Raw genomic sequence first — 19888 nt, 5'->3', positions numbered from 1 at the left:
TCTCCTAGGCTGGTCTTTAAGGTAGGATTTGGGCATGTGCTGTGCAACCAGTGCTTTTGGGGCTAGATTGGTAAGGATTGTTTTTCTACTTTGTAGACAATATGTTTTCATTTTTTAATCTTCCCCAGACTAGCTCAAGGATCTGTTTAGTAGATCAGTGAGGGAAGTTCAAAGAGTTTAGGAGATGATTGTGCAGGTAATTTTCTCTTGGGATCAGTTCTTTAATGAATTTGAGTTGGAGATGGATTAAGGGTGAGACAACTTCTAAAGAAGCTGGAGGAGTTACAGGACCTAATTTTTAAGTAAGCGGATGCAGTTGTTTGAGGGGAAGGATGGTGAGTTCTAGCAATGAATGAGAATAAATTCAGAGGGGCGTGATGTTTTGTGGCTGTTCTCAAACACAAAAACAACAGATGAAAGACCAGTGATCTACCTTACTTGAGTTTATTTCCAGATAGCTCCTAGTTGATGCAAGTTAATGAAGTTGAGATATAATCAAACCTTTGCATCTTGTCTTTATACCTCTGTCTGGGAAAAGGAGGTTTTACCCAGATGGTCAGGACGTGCCACTGATAATATCACAAGTATTGGCCACTTCTGGGGGTTTATTATGTCTTGGTAATACATAAAGTAATGAAACAAGCAATCCTCTAAAAATGCAGTTGCTATTAGATTGAAGTAGAGTATGCAGCACTTGGCATGTTTATGACAGTGGGAAGACTAAAACTGGAACACTGAATGCATATTAAAAATGTTGATAAACTGGGCAGGGTATGGAGAAATTATTTTATGGCTGGAAGAAATGCCTTAAAATGGGAGCTCAATTTCTTTTGTTTATTAAAAAGTTTGATTATAGTCTGTAAGTATCATTATATACAGAAGGATAAGTAGAGGCTCTGTAATCTGTTATCTATCAGAGAGAGGCATAATATGAGTTTTTTTGGTAACACACCAGTAAATTCATAGCTGAACTGAAGCACATATTTTTAACAATGAGAATGACAATTATCAGTAGAAAAAGCTTCCAAGAAAAATAGTAGATTCTCCATGTACTCAAGAGTCAGATGCCTTTCTGGAAAGCAGATTGGCCAAATACAGTTCATGTTATAATCAAGTATAAATGGTTGGGCTCAAAATCATGTAATGGAAAGGAATTTAATGGCTTGTCATACAAACGCAAGGCTAGATGAGATGACCTAATGGTCCCTCTGGTCCTTAAAACTGAATGAATACATGAAAAATATCAGTAATTGAAACCAGATAGTCATCTTGAAAATAAAATATATGAAAAACAAACATCATACTTGGCAAAGATGCTACAAAGCATAATTCAGTAATACAGACAGTTGTATTCACAGCAATCCAAATACCTGGTTGGATGTGGATAAGAAAGCAGTATAAGAAATCAAAAGGAAAAGCATCCACTCTTTTTTCTTCTCCTATTTCCCCTCCTTTCCCCCCTTTTTGCCGCCCCCCCTTTCCTCCCCCTTCCCCCCCTTTTTTTCCTTTTTTTTCTTCCATGAATGCCGGACCCATGCATAGTGGCTCATTGATTTGTCAATGTTGTTATACATACCCTTCTTTTAGGGAGACATCAAATGTTTTCTTAGTACTTTTTCCATACTGCTTAAGTTAAAGGACAGTTTTAGGAGCTAATATCTTGGGCACCAGGAAGCCCAGAAAAAAGTTCTGCAGAACTCAGCTGTCTTCTTCCCAGGATAACCATCCTTGATAGGTAAAATTCTGGTGATTTGACAGTGATTTTTGTGTCTGTTTCTAGTCCCTGACACTCTAAATGTCTTATTTGGTTATGCAAATTCAAAATTAGCATGGAAAGGAAAAAGATAGAGCTGAAAAAATCATTAGGAAAATTTCTGAAGTAGGGCTTGGGCAGGGGGTTGTGTGGGCTATTGCTTAGAATGCTGGAGTGATTTTAAGCTCTTCAGTAAGGAGAACTAAAGCACACATAAGAGATTCATGCAATGAGGAATGCAAATGGGTGTCAGGAGAAAAGAAATGCATGAAGAGCCACTGATGCTAACTACTGAGAATAACTAAGATTGAGAATACCAGGAAGGAAAAAAAGGGTTATAAATAGAATGTGTAATAAGTTGTAATGAAGGAAAATGCACAGAAATCATTCAGCATATTTGAAAGTGCAAACAGCAAAAACTGTGAAGAATTGCAGTGTGCAACACTGAATTTGGTACTGTAGCAGTACTTACACAGCTCCTAACTACTGTGAGGAAAGCCAAAATATTTTTCTGGTCTTAGTGCAGGAGTAAGTTCTAAGAAATTAACTTAAAAATGTATCAGTGACAAATATTAGTTCATAGTTTTCTGCCATAAAAGAAAAAGATATTTTTAATGTAAGAATAAATAAGTTAATGAAAAAGAGAAAGTGAACTAGAAAAACTAATGGGCTAGGAAGGCATTTTTTCATGATAAAGTTCCAAAATACATTTTTCAAAGAATAGTATTTTCATCAATTTTTAGAATCTTCTGTTTGCGCTTGTCAGCATAGAGTTAGTTATTGGAACTGCTGGTTTTCAGAACTCATGGACACTCGCAGAGAGCTCCTGATTTCCAGTAGCGATTAGGATTACTGTCTTCCCCAAAAAAGAAAATGGCGAAGACAAAACTAAGACGTCTTGACATCTTGATGTTTGCAGTAATTAAATGCAACTTACTGTCATATTCTCCACTCTAGTCTTTTATGGATTTTGAATATTAAATAATAATAATTTAAAAACCTCCAATATTACATGCATAAGGAGACAGTAACAGTAGCAGTGTTTGTTTTAATAACAAAAGTCTATGTAAAAGGCAGGTAAAGGCCACATGGGTAAGAACAGGATATGTCTGTTCCTTTAGAGCGGCAGTGTTTAAAATGAAGACACATTAAATAGGAATAAAACCTACCTTTTTTTCCTCTTAGATATGTAAATAAACATACTGTAATTGCTTCCTTATAAGCCTTCAATTTGTTATGTTAGATCATAAGCAGTTTTCCAAGATGAACATAATCCTTTTTTAAAAAAATCAAAACAAAACCAAACCATTCTTGAGCATGTGTATGTGTGACAAAATACAGGAAAGATTCTGCTATATCTGAAAGAGCAGTGACCGTTCTGCTTTCCTCTAATACGGACGTGGGACTGTGCGATGAGGCCTCTTCTGAAAATGGAGGCAAGATGTGCTGCTGTTCTAGTAAGTCTAGAACAGAGTAAGATTAAGAACCAACAAATATAACCACACACTATAGTTTCTGGACATATTTAATAGCAGTAGATGGTAAAAGTTATTGTGTTTTCTCAGTTATTTTTCAACAAACCATTCTTCTTTGGTCTGTCTTAAAGAAAGTAAGCTTGGTCTGAAGACCAAGATTTACTATATTCATTACTTTGTCAAAATGTTATCCATTTATTTATTTATTTTGAGATACAGCTAGATTTGAGGACACGTAAAAATTAATATCAAGTGGCATGCTTTTTTAAATTAGCTTATAAATTTCATATTTATATAACACATTCTTACAATAAGAACTTCAGATCAAAAACAAGGTGATCACACCTTTGGAAAAGACAAAATAAAAACTTCCTTACCTCAATTCTTCCTCCATTTTGGACCTTTTGAATGAACTCTGATTTGAAAACTGTATGTTTTATTCATCGTTCAGTGCAGTTGTAAAGCTTAGAACCCTTCAAGTAACTTCTTTCTTTGTCTTGCTGACTACTCTAGTGTCATCTGTTGGCTCGTTGGGACTTTTCTTTCTCTGCTTTTTATTCTTTTCCATCTGAATAAGTGTTTTTAATTGGTGGGCTAATATCTAATTCATCTCTGCAAAGAGCTGCTGCAGAGGAAATATATTCTAGAATTCCTGGCTGTTTTGCTGAAGGCAAAAGCTTTTGGCATGGTCTTCCTTAGTGGTCTGTAGCTAGAGGGAAACCATGTTGAGTAGTGCACATTTCATGTCGCACAGCTACATCCAGCCTAGCTTAGTTTGGATTTACTCTTTTTCTCTTGGCATTTCTCCCCAGGCGAGAGAATCCAGTACGTAGTCATGATTCCATGTTAATTTTGAAATATGAAATAACTGAGAAATTTGGACTAACATTTTTACTAATGTTAATCAGAAATCAGCAGATGTTTGAATATCCCTCATATGAGCCTTATTCTGTAGCTCAAGCTTAGTTAACTGTTTACAGTCCCGTGTAACACACTAGAATCACCTCATCCTTAAAAGCAGTTGTCAGGAAAATATGGGCTTGCCTAGTAGAATGTATTAGCCCAATACATTGTCTCCATTTTATTATGAAGCTGCTGGGGAAGCTGTGATATACAGCATTGTCATTACAGATCTATTGTTAGAAGGATTCTACAGTCTTCTATGCGCTGCCATTAATTTATAGCAGTAAACAATATGTAGCCCTCCAACTGCAGCAAAGCAGAATCTTTTAATGAGGTGGATGTTATTACCACAATAAATCAGTGTATTCGTGTAATGTATAATTCAATGTGTGTATTCCCACTGTAACTTCTCTGAGTAAGCTGATAGTGTATCATTGTCAGTGCACAGCTCCGTGGTTCTTTTTTTTTCCTAAGCTTTCTTTCATTTGGGGTCTTTTTTATTTGCTTGCAAATAAATGTGACATGTCTTGATAGTTGTCCTGTTGCAGGCTTCAGAAACCAACTGTAACAATAACAACCAAAATCAATACTGTGTATTCTGGCTATATGGATCTCTGCATGATACATGTTTTTGAAAAGAGAAAGAAATCAATTCTAATTGGTTTTAGCTTTATATTCAAGGAATGTAATTCTATAACTATTGATTTGGGCCATACTCATTTGGAGAGTAATAAAAATAGGAGCAGATAAAGTGAATGCATAAAATGTTACGGAACTATACAGCACAACACTGTTTCTATTTTTAATTCATATAATTTGTCTACCAATGACCTTCTTTCTTCTTTTTTCCCTCAAGCATAGCTGAGTCTGTAGGGAAAATCAGTACAGATGGAGATTCCAAAATGGTTCTTGCAACAAAGAGACTTCTTGGAGTCAGTTCGTTCTTCCCTGGAATAAATTTGCTAAATCAGATAAAAATCCTTTTATACAGGAACCACTCTTTTTAAAGGGTTATATTTCAAATTAGTGAACTGCAAAAATAGTAATTAACCTAAGATGTTTTCTTTATCCTACTGCAATGTGAAAGCCGCTTTAAGTAAAAAATGTAAGATTAGATCTTAGGTCATTCATAGATCAAATCTGTCCTAGAAGAGAAAATACTTTGAAGCTTGTATGCCAAATTTCATGTGAGCTGCAAAGAAGTAGATACTTGAGTAATAATAATCTCAGTAACAGACATAGTTTTTCACTTGAACCTAACTTGAATTAGTAACTAGGTTATTGATTGTTACTTCTGTTCAGATACTTTTCTTTTAATCTTTCTCCTGGCCTTATAGTGTACTCTTAGCTGTATTTATTCTTGCAGGACAAGAACAAGAAAACATTTTCACTCATTTATTCTTCAGTTATACTTGAATGCTTCCATTGTCTTTTCAGAAGGGCATCACTTACATTAACAACATACGAAGTGTGCGCTCCGTATGTATGCAAAATTGTATTGCATATATGTTTTGCACATACATACCAAGATACTTTAGACTTCTTACAGCATTAGACATGTGGAACTGCTAAAGTTCACATTTGGGTTTCTCAGTGATTTATGTGGCGTATACTCATTTTTCCAAATCCTTTATGTAAAAGCAAGTCTGCTGAAGAAATACATGGTTATATATACCAAAACATTGTATTTCTTACATTTAAATAAATCCCAGGATATTTATATTACAGCTTAACAAAGGGCTTAACAAAGAATAAAGATGCTGGTGAAAATATGATAGACTTTTTGAGTCATATATGTGTTTTTTGTTTCTTTTTTTTATCCATGCTTTTTATAGAGATATTCTGTCATTTTATTTGTCTGATTCATTAACTTCTCTTACTAATTCTTTTTCCTTTTTCCTACATTAAATGCAAGCACGTTTTATCCGTTAAGTATAACTTGTCTTTGGATGGTAAATAGAAAACATACAAATAAGAAAAGTGATATTAAAATTCCAAGTGCACTGTTAATACTCTTCCACCCTACCAGTCATTTTTTTTCCACCAAGATATCCAGAATTTTTCTTGATTGTTACTTACAACTCACACGATAGTTTATTCACACACACACACACACACACACACACACACACACACACAAACACACACACACACACACGTACACAGCAGTTAATACCTCTTTGTCCAAGACTCGCTGCTGTGAAGTAGTTTTTAGTGATTAACTTGAATCAGTAGTAAGTAGAAATTAAGCCTCTATGGATGAAAAAGAGGCTTGTATCCCATCACCTGTGTGTGCATGAAAGATCCTGGTTTGAAATCCACAGGCCTATTCATCTGCTTACGAAATCCAACATCTGCTTTTGCGGAACACCAAAACCAGTCTTTTCCATGCATACTGATAGTTCTGGTTGCTGAAAAGAGCAAGGGGAGTATGACTAGGTAGTAGGTGTTATTACCTTTATTTACCTATGTATTTATTTTTACAAACCTTGCAGCCTATTGGAGCTTTGAACCCAAAGAGAGCAGCATTCTTTGCTGAGCGATATGAATCATGGGAAGATGATCAGGTTCCAAAGTTTCACTATGGTACACATTATTCAACTGCAAGTTTTGCGCTCACGTGGTTATTAAGAATTGTAAGTATATCTTTTAAAAATACTTTTCTTTTAAATGATAATGAAAGCAACAAATGGTTAAGAATGAATAAACTAAAATGCAATGGCGTAGGAGACTATTAAGATTTTCTAGTAACTGTAATTGGTAACTTAGTTTGATTTTTCAAGGATAAATCTCTTCCGAAGTTTGAGCAGAAGGTTTTAATTTTTATGCTACAGCCTTTTCAAATCAGTAAGGCTTTTCCTCCTTGAACTATGCTTTTTTAGTCAATGTTCTTATGTTACTTTAAACGTGGTTAACTTTCCTTCCTCGTGTGTTTTCTGAAAGGACATACACTGAACATTTGTGGCTCTTACTGAGTGTATTTAATTTTTCACCTCCTAATGAGTTTAAATTAGTTGTTTTGTGATGATCCTGAAATTCTATAATGTAAATAGTTTGTTTTTAAAGACCTGCTGCAGTTTCTACAGAGGTAACATTGGAGATGCTATATATTGATAATATATTGATTAAACAGTGCATTTTTCTATAAAATTGAAAGGCGATTTATCTCCTAGAAAGTAATTTCTTTGGGATAACATTAGCAGCACATCATTAATTAAAGCTTGTTAGAATGGCACAAGCATACATAAATCCTTGAAGTAATTTATAGTGCTTAGTTAATTTCAAGCAATTATCCACTAATATGTGCTAAAGTGTTCTTTAACTAAGAGGAGGCTTTTAAATCTTTCAAACATTTTTCTTTTCTAAATCATAAGTTACATATTAAACAGTAACAATCATAAAGCTATTGGTATGGAATACTACCCTTTTACATTAATAGATTACCTTGAACAAAATAAAATGCATATGTTATTTTTCTAACATGTTTAAAAAGTACAACATAAAAATACTGAGCTTTTCCATGTTTTTGAAAGCAGTTTTTGCCACAGTTGACTGTAGCTTCTCCTCCAGCCTGTAAATGTTTTCTTTCTTTTCTATTTCCTTTTCTTTATCTGAATATCTGTGCATGGATTACAAATAAAATACATTTCTTGAACAAACAAACATTATTTTGTATTTCTTATTCTTGGATAATAGATTTAATCCTTTGCAATTAACTTTCTGTCTGCCAGGAGAACAGCATCATTAATAACCAAAATAAAAGAGAATAATATATCCCTATTTTTTCTCAAATTCCTAAATAAATAGACTGCTTTTATTTTTTTTTTTTTTTTTCCCCCATAGGAGCCCTTTACAACACTTTTCCTGAATTTACAAGGTGGAAAGTTTGATCATGCAGATAGAACATTTTCATCTATTTCCAGAGCATGGCGCAATAGTCAGCGTGACACCTCTGATATCAAGGTAAAAACTTTCCTGAAAGGTGTTAACATATTTTGTACTTCATCTGTCTATATTGTAGCTGTGATTGTAGGACTACAGATTGTGGAGAAGGGAAAGAAGGAGACTGGGAGCTATCCTATCATTTAAGAAAAGATTCAAGGGAGATGACATGTAGTTTTACTTCTTTTAGAATATTTCAGTGAATTATCTTTTGCAAAACCCTAGCAAATCTTTTTAGCCTTGAGACTCAAATAAGGCAGTATTCACTATAAAATGCTATAGGTATGCTTCACTGTCTTTTTGTTCCTCTGCACAAATTTTAAGCCTTTGAAAAGCCAACAGAAACTAGCATAGATTTTTAACCACTGAGTTTCAAGAATTTTCTGTCCATGCATGCTTCTGCCCAGCTCAGATAAGAATTTCACTTGCAGTTACAACTCCATATTGCTTTATGTTATTTTAGATCTGGACATCCAACCTCATTTTTCTGTGCAATTTGAACAATGGCCTCTCTTTCCTTAATTGACTATGACAAATGGAAGGAGGAAGTCGTGCTAATTTAAGTGCAGAAGGGATAAAATCCAGTCCACTGACGAGGAAAGAGTAGATAGGGATAAGGAACTGAGAGGGAGATCTGGAAGCAGTTTCCAGAAAGTTTGTATATCAGGTAGAGACATAAAGGGCTACAGGAAGCCAGTGATTGAGGAGACTAAGATGAGTCAGAATTTAGGAAGAAATTGAAGCTATCCCCCAGGGCATTGGACCATGGAACTAGCGTGTCAACATGAGGAAAGTGAGAATAGAAGGTAAATCAATCTGGTAATTAGTTAATGTATGGAAGGACACCTAGAATTAGGTGTTGGGCCAAGAAGGTAAGACAGGAGCACATGGAAAGTCCAAGGGCAGTAGATTAGATAGGTAACCATCGAGGGAGAGAATGAGGTAGACCGGAGGCTGTGAGCTGAGGAGGATTTTGAGACGTTGGAAGAATTAGGAAAGGAGAAAAGGTTGAAGATGAACGGAAGCATCGTTGTTGGAGGTATCTGTACACCCAGTATTTCCGTACAGTTGTGAAAAACAAGTTTTCTGGTTCTTGCTGTTCTTCCCTGCCTGGCAATTGTTTGGGAAATCCATGGCTAAAGTGCCTCCAGATGCCTCCAGAAATTTTGTACATGCAGAATTGCAACATGTTAGCTTACTAATCCTTGAATGTGTTTAGCTGGTACATGCATTAAAGGCCCTGAATAAAGCAGGCTGTTATGTGCTTCTGTAGTTAATGGTAACATCATACTGCATACATGTTAGCAAAAAAGAGTTAATTGCTAACTAATTAACAGAACCAAATTAGGTATTGTTACTGGGATGAAATTAATGACAGACGTGTGACCTAAATGGTATGTTCTCTATTACTCTTTTCATGTCAAGAATATTTGCAATAGGAGCTGTAACTTCCATGGGAGAAAATTTATGGCCTGCTAGAATTTTCATTTAGTGAAAAAAATCTTTCCTTACCTATCTTGCAGTGTGTATGTACATGTGCCCATACATATGTGTATTTAGGAAGGAAGGGGCAGTAGGAGAAAGGGTAGGGAATTAAATGAACCCAGATACATCTGATTTTGATCCCTGGTGAACAAAATGAAAGGTTTCCAATGTTTACTCTTCCTTTAGAGTTCCTTTCCCACCAATATTACAGCCAACGAATGTTATGAAACAAGTCTTCCATAAGTCTTAGACTTAGTCACTGTGATCTTACAGTCTCACTTTTTGTAATCATTTAATGACAGTATTTCTTATGGCCTATCTGGAAAGGATGGAGCACATGGCATTTGCTGCCAGCTTAGTGTTACCGTATTGTAGTGAAGTGAATCTTATATACTGATTCAAGGTCAAATTCTGACATTAATTCCTTATAATTCTCAGAGTTAATTTCTTGTAAGTCTTGACTGGAAAGCTGCTTGCTGCAACAGTAGAATCAAAGGAATGATCTCTATAAAATGAAGGAATAAAAGGAAAGCCTGTAATAACTGTTGTCATCAGTGGAATTCTTAACATAACTAAATAGTGTATTAAATTGTGTACAGAAAAGTTATCTAGTTTGTAGCCACCTCCCTCTCCATAGATTAAAAAACCAGAAGTTATGTTGCAACCGTCTTGTGTGGTTGAATACTACAAATGTATGATAGCAAAAAAATTTTTTTAACTTTTATTTTTTAATAGATGGTCATATGTTCTTTTGTTTGATTTCAGAACTTGAAAGGGTGGCCTCCTTAAAATGCTCGCACTCTGCAAAACTAATGCACTTTGATTATTTAAAGGTTATTCAAAATTCTCTAACATCTATCTTATTCATTCTTTTCCCACTCTTTATTCATTTTCCCCCCCCACTATTTTCTGACATCTGCTTGTTTGTGCAGTCTTTGGACTGTCTTAATACGGTCTAAGATTTTGTCCAAAGCTAGGTGCAATTTTCCTCTTAGCTCTGTGTGTATAAGAATATAATCTGTGCGCATAGCCTATCTGTGAGGACTACACAACTGCATGCAAAATTAAGATATTGTCTCCTCTCATTGTTAGCAAAATGAGGTGCTTGATGGGGAGGTTACTTTTTTCACAGAATTTTTAACAAGAAATCTATTTTCTTGGATTCGTATTAAGGAGATATTGTCATGTGCTACAATGTGGTCAGTAAGTATTTTTATGGCTCTGTCTTCTGCATGTCTCTTATAATCCAACAGTAACTGGATGCAAATGGCATATGGGAACCAACATTTTCTCTTAAGAGTGATTTTTCTCTTAAAAACAATTTTCATTATTCCATTTACTTGCAAATTATGCAAAGCTGACTTTAGGAATAATAATATCAAGCAAGTAATATGATCAACTAAGTAAAAAGTGACAATGTCTTTCTGGAAACTCCTCATCCAGAGATCCTTACATTATGTTCTTACTTCCTCTACAGAAAAGAGTTTTCTGTCTTTAACAAAATGATGAAGTATTTCTTGAATGTTGTATTTGCAGCAGACCAGTCAGTTTGATCAAGTGATGAAACATTTAAACACACTAAAATAGTTTTTTATTTCTCTGTTTTTTGTTTCATAAGTAGCATACATGTTACTTTTTGGGGTAATAGTTTTTTGGCAGATTTCTTAACTAAGTTCTTCAGTCTTTTTGCTTCCATTTCCCATGTTTCAGGTGGGGATGATATATTGCTTTTGTGGCTAAATAGTTAGAGTAGTGCAAAAAAACTACTTGTGCTGAAGTATTATTACTTTCATTGTGACCACAGAAAAGATTACAGGTTCATTTGAGGTTGAGCAGTGTGTAATTAAGAAAAATGTCTTGCTGTAGGATTTCATTATTAAACTATATTTTTTTAGATAGATGCTGTTTGTTCCGGTGTGGATGAGGATTGTGACAGAAGTAAATGACTGTATTCAGACTTTATTTGAAATGTTCATCCAATTTTTAATTTGAACTTTGAATTTTTCTTGTGTGCTTGTTACAAGGTAGCTGACTGCTCCAAAGATGAGTGCAGTCGTAGGTGTGATGAGTAGGCTGCCTCTTACCTAGGTGCAAAAAACACTTGTCCCTTTTAAAGACCAGGTAGCAGCCTGTCTGAATTGTTCAACAGTAGAGTGGCTCTAGGGGTAGCCATATGAGCAAGAAAATCATTTTAACAATAGAAGATGTCTTCATAAGTGGGATGTGGAGAATAAAAATGATTTCAGGAGAGTCACAGAGTTAGGTAAGGGCTTGAGACAGGTTCAGTGACCTGAAAGAGAACTCTTTGGAAAATGTAGGTCAGGATGGATACAAAAATGACTTTGCTGTAGTATCTGACTCTTCATGCACTTCATTCCTTTGCAAATGCAGGGTAAAAAGCATTTATTTCTCAACAAGTGAGAGGGCTGTAAGCTTTAGCTTGCATTTCTGATGGACTGAGAACATAAATGTAGTTGGCTGTTATGGCCAATTAAATAATGTTAGTTTTTTGGCCATAAGCTTTCTGACTTCCTGTTGATATTTCTACAATTGATGAAAACGCAACAGTTTACTACATTGAGTTGTAGAAATACAAAGGTTATAGGAAGCCAACTTTAAGACCTTGAAAAGAGCAGGCCAAAGTAAATGGCATTATATCTTAATGCATTCAGGAGGGACAAAGGAAAAAAGTAGGAATTTACTCCTATCCCAGCTGAAAAGTTCTTGCATATTTAGAACTACTGAGATGATGGCTTGCAGAAAATGATTTGTCGTTCCTTCCCGTGTGAAGAGAATGAATATAAATTGTTGATGCTTGCTGTCCTAAGGATTGTTAATCTTAGTTGGAGGCATCATACATTACAAGAAGGACTAACATCAGCCAGCTTTGGGAGCAGCTCTTGTTAGCTGGTATCACACTTGAGCAGAGAAAGCTAAAGCATATGTGTGGTCACAACCAATCTTTGTCAATATCTTGTGAAAGGCTCGGATCAATGATCAAAGCAGGAAACATGCTGCACTGCAGTATAACCTTTGGTTGAACCTTTCAAATTTTGATTTCAAGAGGTGATATGTTGCATAAAATTTAATTTCCTAGTTTCCTCCTCTCCATTTATTTAAACAATGCAAATTAAAACTCCCTTGAAAGTTTGCTAGTCTCTCACTACTACTCTGGGATTTTAATTTACTAATCAGCTCAGCGCTGATGCCTTTAAAATGTTAACCATGTGTTTTTACGTTAAATCTTCTGTACTGCTGAATATTAAACATATTTCAACTCTGTGAAAGTATCATTTAGTTCAGGACAAACATGATCAGTAACTCATTTAATAACTTTTTTGAATTATACTGTTAGTGTAAATAATCCCAGTTAGTTTTGTTAGTGCTGTACAGAAGAGCAAGCATGGATAGCCTGGCAGTGTTTAAGGGAAGCTTCTTGAGTTTGGGGATCATACTGAGTTCCAGAATGCAGAAGTTTAGCCTGTTTGTTTGTTCTTTCGTGTTGCCATTTTTCTTTGATGAATGATTGGATAGGCACATATCTGTTCAGAGGCAGTTGTTCTGGGTTGGTAGCTAACCTGTTGCAATAAATTGATTTACCATTATAACTACAACAGCATAATTGTTATCCTTGTTGCTGTTCACATTTATTTGCTCTTTTCTAAGTGCAGTACTTTGCTTTTTTTTTTTTTTTTTTTTAATATATACTATATATACAGTTTGTCAAGGTCATTTGGAATTTGTATCCTGTCCTCCAAACAGCTATGTTCCCTTCTTAGTGTCATCTAGATTTTGTTACTGCACCTTCTATGCCAAGTCATTAATGAGATTATTGACTAGTATTAGAAGCAGGGCAGACCCCATTACCGTGTTCTACCAGTTTGACAGTGAGCTATTGATAACTGCTCTTGGAATATGGATTTCCAACCAGGGTACTCCCACGCTATTGTAACCTAATCTAAACTCCGTTTCTCCACTTTGGTTGTGAGAATGTCATGGGAGATTGTCTCAGAGGTCTTTCTCAAAAGTCAACTGCGTCATTTCTTTTGCTTTAATCATCCACTAGGGCAGTTACCTTTTGGAAAGAAAAGTAGATTGGCTTAATATGATTGATTCTTGACCAATTTTAAGCAAGTTAAGGTGACTAGTATAGTGTTTCTCTTGCCTTTACCACTTTGTCTATATTTCCTTATTCCTGTATTTATGGTTTATTTTGTCTGTGTGTGTGTGCGCGCATGACTAGTTTTGTTCAAAAGGAGGTGCCAGAACACCATAAACTTTTAGAAAACATCAGCTTAAGTTGTTGTCCAGAATGTGGTCAGACAAGGTCCAGTATGCTGTTCCATATTGTTCTATCAAAAATAGGTACTGATTTATAAGAACCAATCTTGTGATATGACACACTTTAGCAATGGCTATTGTAAGACTGGTATGATGGTACTGACTGTCTGAATTCATATCTGATATAGATACCATCTTTTATCCTCAGACTCTCTGACAGCATAATTTTTAAGTGCAGAAATACTTTTTTGGCAAGCTAGCTGTATTATAAAACTGATTAGCATCACATTGTTCTGGTCAGCTTTGCTTTGAAGCTAGTTTCACGTTTAAAGTGTCTTTGAATTGTAATAGTATTACACGATGTCTGCAATCATGTATGGGTTGTCTCAGGCTTCCAGGAGGGTACTCTGAGCATATCAATGTTCTAAAGTTGGTATCTACTGTATATAAATATTAGTGGGAGTAGGGAAGAATGCTTTTGGCTAAGAGCTGATTGATAAAGGGAGTGTCCCAAGAGGGCAGCAGACTGTCTCAACAGCATGGGAAGCTATACAGAGCTGAGAAGACTTTGTGATTTCCTTATGAATGGGATGTTGAGACTACAAATTAATTTATTAGTTAAATGGTAACCATTGACCTACAATGTAGTTTCCAACAGTAGACTATAATAAATGCAGAACTCTGAAAGTAGCCCCGTCTTCTCAGTTTTCATCCATTTTCTAATCTTTGTCTGTAAGTCAGCTCTATACTAATGACTACAGTTGACCCAGGACAAAAACTGTTTATAATTCAATCAACTAGGATGCTCCTATGGAAACTGATGGTGCCACCTTGGAACCAGGTTTAGCTTGTGCTAAACCAAGGGTTCTGCCAGCCATGGGATATTTGCAAAGTCCGTTTGAAGCTATCATAAGTCTGTCTATTATGTATGCTTTTTCCTTTCTCCTTTTTTTTTGTAGATTGCTCTTGAAAGGAATGAAGAAAACACTGGCTACAAGCGTTTAACATTTAACAAGGTTTATTCTGTTTTGGTGCCATTGCTTCTTAATTAGATAGTTGTCTTAAAAGAAAACTAGTGCATCTGATTAATGTTACTGAAATATTTGAAATTAAAGGAATAGGCAGCAAAGTAGAAGCAAAATTAAATAAATTAATACATTGATCTTATTGGGCAGGTACTCACATAATTATGTAATATGCTAATGTACCTCAGTCCTTTATTAGTTTCTTAACTTTTCTTCCTTTCCAGTGCAGCTTTATTTTGGGTGAAAGGATGGCTCGAGAACCTTCAAAGTTTCTACAGTTAAAAGCCATCCAGGCTAAAGTTTTACCTTTGAGATATTAAAGGCCTATGCAAAACATTTATTTTTCAAAAAATGAATAAAGCCACTAACTTATCATAAAGACATGATTTTCAGAAGTAAAATGTCCTGTAATCACATGTCTTTTTCTCATTGCAAAGAAGCATATCAAGGGAAACTTTTGAGCACCCAGAGCAGCTGCAAGATCCTCTTTCTATATGCACGTTAAACCTGTTCATGTCTGTGGGCTCTGATATGTTTTATCCAAAGCAGCAGAAACTCTGTTCAGAAAATATTTGTTATGGTAGGCAAATTAGACTTGCAATCAAAAGTATATGAAATACGTAATAAAACTGAAACACTGGTAATGTTATCTGCAATCATGGGTGTTGCTTAGTTTCTGTGACTGTTCTGTGGATTACCAAGTCTTCACCAGGTTATGCGTATTCAATGTGGATTTATACTTTCAAGCATGAGATTGGAATCAAGAATACTGGAGAATCTTGACTCCATCATTGAACTTTTTTGGCAATAAACATTAGGTTGGGCATTGGGCTAATTCTATTTATCTAATAATATCTCAGGTTTCATACCTTTGAAATAGGTTATTAATACTTGTAAGTGATATAAAGGAAAAAAAATCCTTCTCTGTGAGTATTGGAACAGATAGTGCTTTGTCTTGTATGGATTTGTTTTTTTGTGATTGTTTGACTCTCTTGTCAAAGAAGTTGTAAACCTCAACTGAAGCATTTCTCATAGACAGGACATTTGTTATAGTCCCTTGTCCGTGTAGCTTCTGTGGAGACTAATAAAATGTGAACTCATGCTGCACTTACTGGGTTCCTCAAGGCACATATAATGGCTCTACCTGACTGCTTATTTTTAATGAACTTGTGGGAGCTTAATTATCTCTGTAACCCTCTGTAAAATTTGGTTGGAATTGACCAAAAACTTGTTTTGGGGGGAAGTGGAGGTTGCTGCAGATAGGACAGACAACAGGATTGCATATGACTGATTCAAGGCCATGTTATGCAGTATGTTTAAGTCTTGGTAGTAGAGGCAGGAAACTCTAGAGTTCCAAGTGGCTCAAACATTCAGAAACTGAAGGACAAATCTGAAGACTTTCTTTTAAAAAAACAGTTGAAGCTTTGGAAAATGGCAGCTCATCTTTATTGAAACAGGCTGCCTAAGACACCATGTAACTTGATAAGCTTTTCTACATATGCTTTATATTGTTTTATATTTCTCTGTCTAATAGATGGAGTTTCAGAAATTACCAGGAGTAAAGCTGCTGCCAAACTTGCAATATTACCTTTGTATAAGGTAACTTTCATGTCATGTCCATAGCAAAGTAAAAGAATTCCAAGAGCAATTACTAGCAAAATTCAGAAATAGATACTTAGTAATTCAGATTTTCAACCAGAAACTGTATGTCTGATGTAGCAAAACTTTTAATGTTTAGGATGCAGATTTTGATTTTCATGAAAGATATGCTTTTCTGTAAACTTGTGCCAAGGTCTATAACAGGAAAATACTTCTTTGAGTAAAAAATTCCACATTCAGTCAGAGCCATGTGTGGTAGATTGTGGAAATGGCAGTAGTTAAAAACATAGATGTCTCAGCTCATGGATCAGAAAGTTCCATCTAATATCTGTGGTCTACTTGTTTTATACCTAACCATATTCATACTGAAAACAAAAACTTTGAGTATCTGCTCCAAGCTTTTCCTGGAGCTGTTGAGATAATGAACTTCAAGTAAGATACAGACAAATTTACTGAAGGCCAGAGGAGAATGACCAGAAATCTATAAAATGAGACCAGTGATAAAAAGTCGAAAGTTTTAGATTGATGACTTCAGCAAAAAGTAGAATGAGGGGAGAAATGAGAAGCACTTTGACACTGACAGTTCTAATGCTTTTTACCTGGTGGGTATTTCAGCTGGCAGGCAGGATGCACTTCATTTCTGGCATATGCTTCTTGTTGCAGAGCGTTGTGGTGCCAGGCTTGGTGCTGGCATGTGCAATGTCCATCCTTAGTGAAGGAGGGGAATAGTAATCAGACAGTGCTAGTGGAGATGGACCCCAGTGTCCCCAAAGTAGAAGCTGCCTCTGCACATTCGTATATGTAAAAAGAGGCAACTACTGTTTGTATTCAGTCTGAATAGGACAAGAAGTGGGCTCAAACTGCAGCAAACATGAACAAGATATTAGGAAGATCTTTCTAAATGTAAGGACAGTTGAACACTACAAAGTTGTAGTGAAGGTTTTAAAAGAACAAGGTGGAGAAATATCTTTCAAAAATACTTAATTATAGTTGTCTCAGGACAGAAAGATGGACAAGATGACCTCTGAAGGTCTCGTTTAACCCCTTCTGTTATTCAGCAGAGTCCGTTTATTTTTTTTCCACTTTTTGTATTTCTGATGCAAGTTCATTTCAACCCTTTTGCATTCCCTATTGGGTTCATCTTGGTGTGGGAGTTTCTTTAGGTTTTTTTCCTAAGGCTTTTAGCTTTTTTGATAGCATAAGAAATAGAGAGGTTAGGAACATCTTTATCTAAGATTCCGTTCACAGGCCGTCTTGGCTGGCCAATTGCAAGGCAGAACAATAGTCATTTCTCAGGAAAAGACCATGAGACAATTACTCAGACTAATCAAAGAGGACGTTGGCTGTCAAAGTTGCCTATATAATTCCATATGTGAAGCCGGTTTCACTCTGATGATGCATTAATTAATTTGGAAGTAATTTTAACTCATATTCTATGTGTCTTCCTAATTAGAGAAAGTGAACATTACCTGAATTGTATAGGAAGGTATAGATTTAGGAGTTAAAGTCAAAATTTTAGGTTTTATTTGCCTGGTGTCAGCCACTTCTACTCGTGCATGTGATATCAATCCCACTTCTACTACTAAGAGAAGTTTTTCCTGTTTTATCTTTTGTGCTAATTTTGCTATAATTATCTTTTTATTGGTTTTAGACTACCTTTCCTGTAGTTAGCAGATATTAATCTCTGAAAATACTTATGTCAGTTGCCCTTTTGTTTTACTTCCCTTTGAGAGGGAGTTTCCTAGACTACTTACTGCACAACTAACCTGAGTCATTTCATCTAGAAGAATATTATGCAAAAATCAACATCAATGATTTTAATAATTTTGAGGAAAGGAATGCAGATATATATACAACCTGTATTTTTCCTCTTTCTCCATCAAATTAAGCCGAACTACTTATTGCATAGTGTATAACTGAAATATGGTAAACAAATACTATTGCAAATTTTTCTGTGTGGCCTCAGTAAAACGTAAAATATTTTTATGTAGGTATAATCCATGTGTTGACTGACAGGTTTGAAAGGATTTTAATGATGCATTTTTAATGCAATAATTATTGATTTACTCAAATCTACTTATTGATCAGTAATGAATCAACTACTAATTGTGATTGTAATAAATTTAATCTAGTAATTAAGCTCTGGGTTTGTATAATTTTCTCTGCTTAAATGTAAAATACTGAAGATTTTATTTTTTTCCTTAAACTAGGAGGTATTTGACAAATTATCTAGCACTCTTAGCAAGAAACTTAACAGGGTCAGACAGGGACAATTTAATTTCTTTGTTAATTCAATTTGGAATTTGAATGGGAACTGACTGAAGTGTTTTTCATAAGCAGGGAGAATCTCAGGCAATTTCATGAGGGCATTCTTTGGGAAATAACACACACAGAGCAGATGGAGGGAAACTTATGGGTACTTAGAAATTGTACTTCCCTGCAATCAGGAAAGTGATTACATTGAATTGGAATGAAAAAATGAAGTTTGAACTAGTTTAATGCATTAGTATATATTTTGTGAATGCCATTTAAGTCCTGTAACAGAGGAAATGAAGTGCAGCAATATGAATAAAGGCCTAGACTTCTAGCATGCGTTTTTATTATTCTGTTTGACAGGTAATGTATAGGCTTAATATTGCTTGATGTGATTGTCAAATAATTTAGTCTGAAAACCTGATACCTTATAAATGTTTTAATATGGTTAGGGAATCTATCTCACTGATTCTAGACACCTTTGCAGATCATATAACTGTACTTCAAAATGTATGTCTATTATCCTCAAACCGTAAGAAAAGAATAAAATAATATTTCATTACATTTAAGAGACAGGCTCTCTTGTGTAGATTTTTTTATGCTTGGTGGCAAACATGAAAATAAATTACCAGTGTTAAACTGACATTCTGTTGATTTAACTTTTTTTTTTTTTTTTTTTTTTAATCCTTCTACTGAATTTTCCTTTGGAGTCATTGTTTCCATGTGGTAGAGGACATTTTTCATTAAAGAAAAAATATATTCTAATTATATGCAGAATTTTATAATCATTTGAATAAAAAATCCTGGCACAGTAAGTTTTATATTTTAAGCGACAAGTATAAATGTTGTTTATTAGATTCATATTGATATTCACCATGAGCTCCTTCAACAGTTCTGATGAAATCAAAAGCATGGCAGAAGGAGTGAAGTATTGCTCATCAGAAGGATGTCTAGCTCTGCCCTAGATAAGTGGTGAATTCCAACAGAGAAATTTCTGAAACTAATTTTCAACATGATCATGTTAAAGCAATAGCTTCAACAAATCATACAGATGTTTTCATTTTTCCATGGAAACTTATAAACAAAATAAATGTGGGCCAATTCTGCAGTTTCTGTACGTGTGCTGAATACATAACACTTCGAAAGGGATACAGTAATATTAGAAAAAAAAT

General features: G+C 35.0%; 1 protein-coding gene across 4 annotated transcripts in view; it reads left to right on the top strand.

Moving 5' to 3' along the window:
* LRBA (LPS responsive beige-like anchor protein) overlaps positions 1-19888 on the top strand; it is a 417031-nt gene that overhangs the window by 296593 nt on the left and 100550 nt on the right. For all 4 annotated transcript variants that reach the window (XM_064510803.1, XM_064510804.1, XM_064510805.1 and 1 more), the window contains exons 45-46: positions 6627-6767; positions 7975-8094. In XM_064510803.1, the coding sequence (XP_064366873.1) occupies positions 6627-6767; positions 7975-8094 (261 nt within the window). The remainder of the gene's footprint in view (positions 1-6626; positions 6768-7974; positions 8095-19888) is intronic.

This window comes from Dromaius novaehollandiae, chromosome 4 (genome assembly GCF_036370855.1).
Source record: "Dromaius novaehollandiae isolate bDroNov1 chromosome 4, bDroNov1.hap1, whole genome shotgun sequence".
NCBI lineage: Eukaryota > Metazoa > Chordata > Aves > Casuariiformes > Dromaiidae > Dromaius > Dromaius novaehollandiae.
The sequence above is the reverse complement of the archived record's forward strand: the minus strand, read 5'-3'. Positions and strand labels throughout refer to the sequence as shown.